This window comes from Rattus rattus, chromosome 4 (genome assembly GCF_011064425.1).
Source record: "Rattus rattus isolate New Zealand chromosome 4, Rrattus_CSIRO_v1, whole genome shotgun sequence".
NCBI classification, from domain to species: domain Eukaryota; kingdom Metazoa; phylum Chordata; class Mammalia; order Rodentia; family Muridae; genus Rattus; species Rattus rattus.
Genome location: NC_046157.1, coordinates 101,544,032 through 101,556,085, shown reverse-complemented (window position 1 = coordinate 101,556,085; position 12,054 = coordinate 101,544,032). Strand labels below are relative to the sequence as shown.

Sequence of the window (12,054 nt, the reverse complement as noted above, 5' to 3'; positions counted from 1 at the left end):
CACCCTTCATAATAGATCCAAATAATTTAAAGTACCTCGGTGTGACTTTAACCAAGCAAGGGAAAGATCTGTACAATAGGAACTTCAAGACTCTGAAGAAAGAAATTGAAGAAGATCTCAGAAGATGGAAAGATCTCCCATGCTCATGGATTGGCAGGATTAATATAGTAAAAATGGCCATTCTACCAAAAGCGATCTACAGATTCAATGCAATCCCCATCAAAATACCAATCCAATTCTTCAAAGAGTTAGACAGAACAATTTGCAAATTCATCTGGAATAACAAAAAACCCAGGATAGCTAAAACTATCCTCAACAATAAAAAAAAAAAAGGACTTCAGGGGAATCACTATCCCAGATCTCAAGCAGTATTACAGAGCAATAGTGATAAAAACTGCATGGTATTGGTACAGAGACAGACAGATAGACCAATGGAACCGAATTGAAGACCCAGAAATGAACCCACACACCTATGGTCACTTGATTTTTGACAAAGGAGCCAAATCCATCCAATGGAAAAAAGATAGCATTTTCAGCAAATGGTGCTGGTTCAACTGGAGGTCAACATGTAAAAGAATGCAGATCGATCCATGCTTATCACCCTGTACAAAGCTTAAGTCCAAGTGGATCAAGGACCTCCACATCAAACCAGATACACTCAAACTAATAGAAGAAAAACTAGGGAAGCATTTGGAACACATGGGCACTGGAAAAAATTTCCTGAACAAAACACCCATGGCTTATGCTCTAAGATCAAGAATCGACAAATGGGATCTCATAAAACTGCAAAGCTTCTGTAAGGCAAAGGACACTGTGGTTAGGACAAAACGGCAACCAACAGATTGGGAAAAGATCTTTACCAATCCTACAACAGATAGAGGGCTTATATCCAAAATATACAAAGAACTCAAGAAGTTAGACAGCAGGAGACAAATAACCTATTAAAAAATGGGGTTCAGAGCTAAACAGGAATTCACAGCTGAGGAATGCCCAATGGCTGAGAAACACCTAAAGAAATGTTCAACATCGTTAGTCATAAGGGAAATGCAAATCAAAACAACCCTGAGATTTCACCTCACACCAGTGAGAATGGCTAAGATCAAAAACTCAGGTGACAGCAAATGCTGGCGAGGATGTGGAGAAAGGGGAACACTCCTCCATTGTTGGTGGGGTTGCAGACTGCTACAACCATTCTGGAAATCAGTCTGGAGGTTCCTCAGAAAATTGGACATTGAACTGCCTGAGGATCCAGCTATACCTCTCTTGGGCATATACCCAAAAGATGCCCCAACATATAAAAAAGACCACGTGCTCCACTATGTTCATCGCAGCCTTATTCATAATAGCCAGAAGCTGGAAAGAACCCAGATGCCCTTCAACAGAGGAATGGATACAGAAAATGTGGTACATCTACACAATGGAATATTACTCAGCCATCAAAAACAATGACTTTGTGAAATTCGTAGGCAAATGGTTGGAACTGGAAACTATCATCCTGAGTGAGCTAACCCAATCACAGAAAGACATACATGGTATGTACTCATTGATAAGTGGCTATTAGCCCAAATGCTTGAATTACCCTAGATGCCTAGAACAAATGAAACTCAAGACGGATGATCAAAATGTGAATGCAGATCGCTCCTGAGAGACACAGCCAGAATACAGCAAATACAGAGGCGTATGCCAGCAGGAAACCACTGAACTGAGAACAGGACCCCTGTTGAAGGAATCAGAGAAAGAACTGGAAGAGCTTGAAGGAGCTCAAGACCCCATATGTACAGCAATGCCAAGCAACCAGAGCTTCCAGGGACTAAGCCACTACCCAAAGACTATACATGGACTGACCCTGGACTCTGACCTCGAAGGTTGCAATGAATATCCTAGTAAGAGCACCAGTGGAAGGGGAAGCCCTGGGTCCTGCTAAGACTGAACCCCTAGTGAACTAGACTGTTGGGAGAGGGCAGCAATGGGGGGAGGGTTGGGAGGGAACACCCATAAGGAAGGGAGGGGGGGGATGTTGCCAAAGGGAATAACACTCAGAAATGTATATAAGAAATACTCAAGTTAATAATAATAAAAAAAAAAAAAATTAAAAAAAAAAAAAAAACAAAAATAAAAATGACCAAGAATTGTTTGGGTATGTATGACTCTGAATAGACTTCAGGGAGGCTCTATCACTATTCCTTTTCTTGAATTCCTTTCTTACAAATCCAGTAGACAAGAAAGAGAAATATGTAAGGGGGAAACATGGACTTCCAACGACATGTTTTAAGAATAGTAGAGAAAAATTTTTGTTCAAGGCATTAAACTGTCTTTTGATTAGCTATGTGACCTTTATCTACAGAAAATTTCCTTGTTACTTTTAAAACACGTTCCCCCAAAACTTACGGTGACACAAGCAAGTGGAGAAGTTGTAGTGGCAAGGCAATGTACACTGTGATTGTCTTTAGACGCCACGATGTTAAAAATACATATTAACTAATGGAAATAGTACTGGGCACTAATTAAAGTATCCAAATGACTTGTCAAAAAAAAAAAAAAATGTCTTGAAGGTCCCATGGGGACTCTCTTGTTTTAAAATGTAGTGACTGCCTATGGCTGTCTGGATGGAAACAGAGAATGTTGAGCTCATATAATGTACAGCTATTAATCCAGATGCTGGAAGAGGTCAATACCTAATCATTTAAAAGATTTGCTTATCTTCAGTAAACAATAAAAAAAAATACTTTACTGGAGGTCCTTGAGCTCCAACTTCTCCCAGTTCCCCCTGGTCACCCTCTTCACCCTGAAATGGAACAGAGAGAATCACAGTGAATGCTCCCCTAGGAAAGGGATAGGGGGATGGGCGTGGTCTTGCTCCGGACACTTTAAGTGCATTTGAATCCTCGGGAGTGTGCTACTGTGTTTCGTTGAGTTATACAGACAGCCCATGTTAATTGCCTAGTACACAGGGACCAAAGATAAGGACACAAAGAGACAAGGAAAAACACACTACTTGGAAACTTTTCTTTCAAAGTTTTCTAAAGAGAGGGAAGAAGAGAAAGAAAGCCCGAGACAAGGGTGTGTACATCGAGTTGCAAGCCTGTGTGTCAGGGTGTTAAAGACACAGTGTAACTGCATTATGAAAACTTCTGAAAAATTTTATACAATTCATACTTTGACTTTCCATATCATAATTTTATACCATTTACAATTGTGATGCATTTGAATCGATTCTTTCATAGGTTATGCCCAGGATATCTCTCATAGAACAGCCATTTTCACCATTCCATAAAAATATGAATTTATGTATTCACATATATTTCCTTTGAGACCATCTGCAGTTTAATTTCATGCAGAGAGTTTATCCATCATTTTTTTAATTAACACATAGCCTTGCTGTGGTGATTGGACACTTTCAACACCATACATTGAATAACAAATCCTTCCTATGTAGGCTGGAAAATGCCTCAGCTGGACAGCTCTGGTTTTAGCCTGCTCATCCGCTGTGTGATGTCACTGTCACCAAAACTTATGTTTTTATTATTGTAAAAAAATGTATTTTATAGTACATTTTCATCACAGATAGGAAGAATTTTTCTATGTACTTTATTTATAGGTACTCTCTTTTTCATATTTGTCTAAGTGCTTACTCTTCCAGAAGAGCTTGAATCATTGGTCAGAAATGGAGAGGCGGTACAGTGCATAACTACCTACACTAGCATGAGAACCTGAATTCTACATAAAAAATCGGCTTATGCTGCACACATTCCTATAATCCTAGTACTGCGAAGCTGGAGTAGGGACAGGAGAGTCTCTGATGCTTTCTGGCTGCCAGCTCAGCTCCAGGTTCACTGAGAGACCTTGTCTCGGGGACTCAGCAGAGACTGATGAAACAACACCTAATGTGCTGGTCTGACTTTCATGAGTGTATATACATGTGTGTGTGCCTATGCACATGCATATAACACACATACGTGCACAGCACACACATACATGCATGCACAGGCACATGCACATGCACATACCTGCAAACTTAAAAAACCGAATTGTTTCTGAATAATCACAAAACATCATTGTTTTATATTGAACTACATTAGACTGCTTTATCCTAGAAGTCAGGGTCTGTCTCTATTTAGTGAAATCTTTTTCTGCTTTTCTATGAATAAAGTTTTAATATCTTCTTTATCGTAGGCTTGAATGCCACTGAAGTTTGTTCAAAGCAGTTTGCCAGTTTTGTTTTTGTTTTTTGTTTTGTTTGTCTTTGGGATCTTCTCTCATATTACCTAATGGTTGTTAAGACTTTGCTGTTTTATAAACTTTGATATGCTTTAAAATGGTAGAATGTTCTATGAAAGGAACCTGATTCTGAGGCTGTGGCTATAGCCCAGTGACAAATCACTTGTTGGACAATACCAAAGCTCTGAACGCCAGTGTCCAGCATCATGAGAGAAAGGGGGAGGGGGTCTGACTTCTGCCTCTTATAGCAAGGCAGCTATATAGATTGAAAAAGATACTAAATAGACTTTTTAACGGTTCTTTCATTGTCAGATTATTTGTGAGAAAAATTCCTCACTTATATTACATATTAAAATCAATTCTGTCATTTAATTATTGATATATAGTTTATTGGTTCATTTTCTTGCTTATAATTTTGCATTACATTTAATATATTATTCAGATAAATATAATGTACTTACGTGATATTTTCCATTGATTATACTTTATATTTATAAGTTTTTTTTCACACACGATAAAAGCAAGTAAACCCAGAAAATTTAACAGTAGTATTAATAGATAACATTTAAGCATTTGGCACAGAAAATTAGATTGTGTTTCAGTGATTTATGCTTTATCTCTTTTGCATTTATTTACTCAGAAGGGGCATGCGAATACTACGTGCATCTGTGGAAGTCAAAGAACAACTCCCAGGATTTGGTTCTCTCCTGCGAGCACCTGGATTCTGGGGATGAAACTACAGTAGGCTGACTGGCGGCCATCTTTATCCACTGAGCCAACCCGCAGGCCCTGGCACTTAAGATTTAAGTGAATTATGAAAATCTCACTGGTTTTAATAGCATAATTAAATTCAGATTCTACGAAAATTTAGGATAGACAATGAAAAGAGGCGGGCTCACGTTAATGCAATTACTAGTTTATGGAGTTCATAATCACTAGGCGGGTGCTACCAAAGATTTTTATTATTTTCTTTTATGTGTATCAACCTAGCAAAGATATGAACAGACACAGTCAACAAGTTAGCAGGCCTCCACTAGTGAGAGTGGTATGTCTGTAAGATACTATAAAATTTCCTAAGAGAAAAACTCTACTGTGCAGGAGATAAAATGATTAGGTGTTTACATGATGAAGACATGGAGCCTATAGGCTGAAAGAGGGCACTGAGTTCCCAGAAACTAGATTGAACTGTGTGAGTGCAGGGACCTGAACCAGGGTCCTCTCTGTAAGAGCCCCAACTGGGCATCCATCTTATATGCAGCTACCAAACCCAGTCACCATTGCTGATGCCAAGAAGTGCTTGCTGACAAGAGCCAGATATGGGTGTTTCCTGAGAGGCTCTGCCAGAGCCTTACCTTACTGATAAAGATGAGGATGCTTGCAGCTAACCATTGGGCTAAGCATGGGGACCTCAGTTGAGGAGTTAGAGAAAGGACTGAAGGAGCTGAAGGGGTTCACAACTCTATAGGAAGAACAACAATATCAACCAACCAGACCCCACTAGAGCTCCCAGCAACTAAAGCACCAACCAAAGAGTACACATGAGGGGACCCATGGCTCCAGCTTCATATGTAGCAGAGGGTGGCATTGTCTGGCATCAATAGGAGGAGAAGCCCTTGGTCCTGTGAAGGCTCCATACCCCCGTGTAGGGGAATGGCAGGATGGTGAGGTGGGAGTGGGTGGATGGAAGGGAAAGTATCCTCATAGAAGCAGGGAGAGGGAAAATAGGTAAGAGGGGAACTGGGAAAAGGGATAACATTTGACATGTAAATACATAGAATATCCAATAAAAAGGAAAGAAAGAGCAGCAAGTGTTCTTTACTGCTGACACATCTCTCCAGCCCCACATGCGTATAATTAAATAAATCCTGCTTGTTTGCCGGGCAGAGCTATCAAATCGCTTTGCAAATGACACTGACTAATAGTCCCCTGCAAACTTCTTCAACAGGGTATGGTGTAGTTCCCATAGATTTTTCTATAAAACTTAGAGAACTGTGTTTGAATGAAATGTTCCTCCAGCAGAGGAAGAGCACCCCACCCAATCAATAACTGCGAATTTTAAAGGATGAGTTTTGGAGAAGCCATTTGATTTTTACCAAATCTCAAATGGATACTGAGGTGTGGTGGCACAATGGTGTCAAGACCAGGGTCTTGGGGTTGGGGATTTAGCTCAGTGGTAGAGCACCTGCCTAGCAAGCACAAGGCCCTGGGTTCGGTCCTCAGCTCCGGAAAAAAAAAAAAGATCAGGGTCTTGTTAGGATTTCACTTGACATTCTTATATGCATAGAAAAGTTTTTACATCTTCATTAGTTAATGAACGGGATACATTCAAAGCCAGACTGTGATCTGAATGGACCGGGAAGCCAGGTCATTCTTCAACACTCCATCAGTCATTCAGCTCGGTCCTTTCGTAGCTCAATCGTCAATGGCCTACTGTCCTCCTGCCTCCTTACGTTAATTTTGAAAGTCACCACTTAAAGTTCAGGGAGGTACAAAACTGTCGAATGAACTAAAGGAGTGATTGGCATCAAGTGGACATTCATTTAATTACATATTAAAAAAATGCGAGTTTCCCACTTGAAGATCAAAAAACTTAATTTTAGTTCTAATATAACTAATCCCTGGGCACCAAAATAGCGTTTTCGTGGGCATAGGGAAGAAACACTCTGACAGCTCTAACTCTAAGTCCCGTGGGTTAAAGTAGAGCTAAGTCTCCAAAGGAAGTGGGTCAACAGCACACAGAGAGACGGATCAAAGCGTTGAGATGAATGGAGGTCTACTCCTTGCTTCACACGCATCTCAAAAATAGCTCTGGTCTAATTTCGTGATCTTGCTTGCCTGTTTTTGTGGTGAGGTAGTGTTCTCATATATTAGTACGTCATGTTTAATTTATTCATCCCCCTGTGACTGATCATTAATTTTGTTCACTTCACAACTGGAAATAAGCCATGGCACATAGCAGGTCCTTGACAAATATTAGTTGAATTTTCAAAATTATGGATGTAAAGGTTCAGTGGAAGCATGGGTATGCAGGGAAGCAGGGTGTTCTCCTTTTCTATTCTACTCAAGTTTGACATCAAAAACCCAGCTATTTCATTCCAGATAAATAAAATACCTTTTCTATTCACAGCCTTTGTAATAAGAGACTGAAAGTAATTGGCAAATTGTAATAGGGCACAGAAACTTGCCTATTCATCATGATTATACAAGTGAGGTTCTTCAACAGACCGATCTGGGCTGAGGAGTTCAAGGACATTAATACTCGCAGATATTTTACTCAAAAAATAAATTGCCTCTCCAACTCATTACTGCGGGGAGCAGGGGAAGGCTAATATTTTACTACAACCCAGGAAAGATATATGAACAGACATAATCCACAAGTTAGCAGGCCTGCATTAATAACAGTGGTGTGACTTTTAAATGTTATGAAAGTTACTAAGAGAGTCTACTAGGCAGAAAGTGAAATTATTATATATTTGTAATATGAAGAAATGGCAACCAAGTTGCCTTGTTTTAAGTAAGTTTTGGTCTTTTGTGGTGGGGCCGTCATCCCCAGTGATATACAGATTCCATATTCCTATCCAACATGTTATCACTAAGTTCCAGCTACTTCCAACCTAAGTTACAGTGACATGAGATAAACAGAAAGTTAGTTCACATCTTGAGAATTAGTTCACATCCAAGCCGGCTATCTACTAAACCATGTGTTTCCTACTCTCCAGACACTTGTAAAAACTGTACAATTATTATAAACCCTAGGCAGTTAAAACAACTGATGACGAAATGTTTGTCATCAGACTTGATTAAAGAAAATCTAAATGTGATATGTTTGAAACGGAAAGTATACGGGAGCATATAGAAAAAATTCTAGTATTTCCTTTGTCATTTCAATAACTCAACAGCTTAGAGTACTATACTTAGAATACACCAAGCATTTACTTGCTGAAGAATAAAATATCACCCTTTCCTGCCCCTTATAATCCCTTATAGTGAAAATAATCACTCAGCCTTAATCGCGATTGACCTCGTAAGTGCTAACTTTCCTTACCTTGTGTCCTTGTCTTCCTGGCTCGCCAATTTCTCCTTTCGCCCCTTTGTGGCCCTAACAAATATAAAAACAGATACAAATAAATGAAGCTGCTCTGGGCTTGACACCAGAAAAATGGCCAGAAGGCTCATAAAATTGTTCTGCCTCCCTGAATCTGTGTTAAAATGCTACAGAAGAGATTATGTCACAGAGCTCGACTCTCCCTTGGTGGCTCTAGAGCACCATGTACACTACGTGACTGACCTTTATGGTAAACATCAGCGTCTAGAGCTCTGCTACCCAGCTCAGCAGCACAGTGAGCTGGTACCTGCCTTCTCTCCCCAACCCTGCTTCCTCCCCAGGGTTAGCCTTAAGTCTCCCTCAGCACCAGCTTAACCCTTTCAGAGGTTGACCCAGCTATCCCTTGCTCTCTGGTGACCACTTTGAAACAACCTCCCCCGCCCCGCCCTGCCCCCCCTTCCATGGCCAGCTCCTTCCTGGTCCCCACCTGTGCCAAGGGCACCAGGGCTGGGAACAGTAGCATCGGGCAGACTGTGAGACCGTGAGTTCCCAAATCTGCTCAGCTAGAACTTTTGCCTCTCATTGGTCTTTTGTAAAAATAAGACTCTAATGCAGGCCTAAACCTCTGACAGTCTTGGAAACCCACCAAAATGCAGGAAAAGAAAACCTTTTGGAAAACCTCCTGCCTCAGGGCCTTCTAGATGATAACAGAACAGGAAGGGTCTGGAATTTGTCAGAATTGCTTTAGATTCAGAGTCTGGTAGGGAAAGCAATTTAACCCCAGGATTTGTTTTTCGGTTTTTAGTTTGGGGTTTTTTCTCCCCTGAAGAGACTATTTTTGAAGTATCATAATGGCAAAGTGGGAGAAAAACACCTTCAGAAAAATCTGCTCTATACAGTTTTCTCAAATTTTTTAACCAGAACATTGTCAAACTCACATATACAAAGTGTATATGCACAGTCTCCCTCCACATCCCTACCACTATCTTCCCCTCAGAAGGCAAACATCTGGTCCTGGACTTCAGGTTTAAGTTTCCTGGCCCAGAGCATGCTATGGGCATCTCCTTCCTGAAGTACAGACATTCTGTCACTAAGCAAATGCACCTCAGTAGGGGCCCATGGGGGGGGGAGCACTGGTTAGAACTTCCTGGGTGATTTTGTACTGCACACAGAGAAAACAAAGACAGACTCGACTAATCCATCTAAGGCCCGTGGTTAGGTGGTCCTCTCTTTCTCTGCATATAATCCTCTTGAGGATAGAATAACAAAATTATTCTTACCCTCATGCCTGGTAGGCCTGGATAGCCAGAGCGACCTGGTGGGCAGGAATTGGGGCACTGAAAGGGAGAGAATAGAAGAGAGAGAGGTAAACTAGAGCACCCATTTTGTGACAAGATGGAATCTTTTTCAAGGAGTCCAACTAAAAACACCAAAGCAATAATAATTATTAAATAATCCTGAATCGTTCTCTCCTTAGTTTTTATTTTTAAATATAGAAAAGCACAAAGCATTCAATAGATACCCTGCCACGTGCTAATCTTCTTCATGTTACATGTTAAAATGTTGTCGTATTTACCTCGGATTTAATAAAAGAAATGAAATTCTTAGCAGTGGATTATACCAGAGCTTTGTCTGCTTGCTCCCTTCTATACTGAAACAGCCCCATCCTAAGGTCACGGCCTTTCACCTTGGGAGACAAAATAACATCGGAGCACTTTACCACCAGCATTTGACTGAACATAAAGCACCTCCCCAAACTAAAGTACTCCAGTGAAAAACCACGCCATGGCATAGAGCCAAAGGCTGAAAAAGAAGCAGAGATCCTTCTCTAGTGAGAAACCGAACACCGCCTGAGACTACACAGCCATCCGTCCTCAAGCCCCGCATGGCTCTGTGGTATAGGTTAATGTGAAACGTGGAAGTCTAGTATATTCCAGTCAGATCTTTTCAAAGATCATCTGAAGACTATCTGGTCTTTAAATTTAAAACCATTGTCTTGTACACATGTATAAAACATCATGATTGAATTCATTGTTTCATATTAGTATATGCTAATAAGAAAACATTGCAAGCCATATTCTATTAATAAGAAAAACCTTACCAATGGGTCTCCATCATGAAATCCAATTGTTCCCTAAGGTAAGTAAAACAAAAAAAAAGTTAAGAATAAAGTAGATGATTGATTTTGATATGAACAATTGAAGTTTTCGATGTTTGAAAATATAAGAATACCAGTTTTATAAGTTACAAGGGAAAAACAGAAACATACCAAATATGTTAATGTTTGAAGTCTTGATTGATGGGCAATACTTTCCAAGATCCCTAAATCTTATCCCTAAATAATATAGCTGGTTATCTGATTTAAGAGGCTGAATGACTAGCAATACAAAGTAAAGACATAGAGTATCACACACTTCAACTATTTTTCTTATTTCTACTATAAAAAAACTGAGCAAGAACTAATTTGCCCAAAAATGCTTCTTCTGCATGTCAAAGTTTTGAACACATAAGAAATTGCAACTATTAAAGGGCTCCAAACAAATAAGGTATCTTCTGGGGGAACCACCTTTTAGATTACTGTGGTTCCTCTATTGATCCTAAAATGAACCAAGCTATGAATGGATTATGAGAGAGAGGAGGAAGAGAGAGAGAGAGAGAGAGAGAGAGAGAGAGAGAGAGAGAGAGAGAGAGAGGTGGGGGAGGGAGGAAGGAGGGGAGGAGGAGAGGAGAGGAGAGGAGAGGAGAGGAGAGGAGGAGAGGGAGGGGAGGGAGGGGAGGAAGGGGAGGGAAGGGAAGGGAAGGGAAGGGAAGGGAAGGGGAAGGGAAGGGAAGGAAGGGAAGGGAAGAGACCAAAAGAACAGTAACCATTTTGAAACTGGAAAGCAATGATTTAATTAATAGACACTTCCATGTTTGTTTCTGTGGTTTCTTCAGCCCCCACTCTCAGAGGCAAAAGAAAGTTAAACTGAAAATTACTTACACTAGGTCCTGGGGGTCCAGGAGGACCAGGTGGTCCTCTTTTCCCAGGGTCGCCCTAGGTCATTTCAAAATAGAGACAAAGTAGTTACACAAGGTTTAGAACACAGAAACATGAAGCCATGAGAGAATGGTATTACTCAAAAGTCTAGCAGAACTCAGGCAGTCATTGGCCTGCCACCAAACCCAAATGAAGGAATTCTGGCCTCACCAAGGTAGAAAATACACAGAGGAAAACATAAATCAACCATCCATAGGATAATAACTCTACCCTCTTGAAACACAAACCAGAAACCCCATGCGTTGTCCCAGCTGGCCTACAGATGAACCAGAGTACCCCATGTTACTAGAGCCATTCAGACAACTAAAGCGAAAGAGAACTTGCATTCAAGCCGAGAGCAGAGGGTCTATCTCTGCAAATCCGGGTCTTCCTTCCACTGTCCACCAAGCTCCTTCCACTGTCCACCCACCCTGCTTGGTCACTGTACGCTTGCAATGATCGCTAAGTTCAAATAAGCCATTCAGTGGAAGCGGGTTCTAGTTACTCTGGGTTTACTGTTGGCACGTTTCCCTTCTCAATAGTGTGCATGAAAAGTCAGGAGCATCATAGTTGCTCCAAATATGTGATTGTTTGTATCCATTCATTCGTAGCAAGGTATGCAAGTATCAGGAAACATACGTATGGAAGAAAGATAGCTGTGACCTGACCCCTTTCCTCAATGAACTTTTAGTTTCGCACCTCATCATAACACCAGTTCTTCAACATATTTAAATGTTTACAGAATATCACATGAGACACCTCTTATTGACAATTT

General features: G+C 40.6%; 1 protein-coding gene across 1 annotated transcript in view; it reads right to left on the bottom strand.

Moving 5' to 3' along the window:
• Positions 1-12,054, bottom strand: part of Col9a1 (collagen type IX alpha 1 chain) — an 88,889-nt gene that overhangs the window by 46,329 nt on the left and 30,506 nt on the right. The window contains exons 15-19 of the mRNA XM_032899717.1: positions 11,244-11,297; positions 10,365-10,397; positions 9,544-9,600; positions 8,264-8,317; positions 2,732-2,785 (exon numbers count right to left, since the gene is read on the bottom strand). Coding sequence (XP_032755608.1) covers positions 2,732-2,785; positions 8,264-8,317; positions 9,544-9,600; positions 10,365-10,397; positions 11,244-11,297 — 252 coding nt within the window. The remainder of the gene's footprint in view (positions 1-2,731; positions 2,786-8,263; positions 8,318-9,543; positions 9,601-10,364; positions 10,398-11,243; positions 11,298-12,054) is intronic.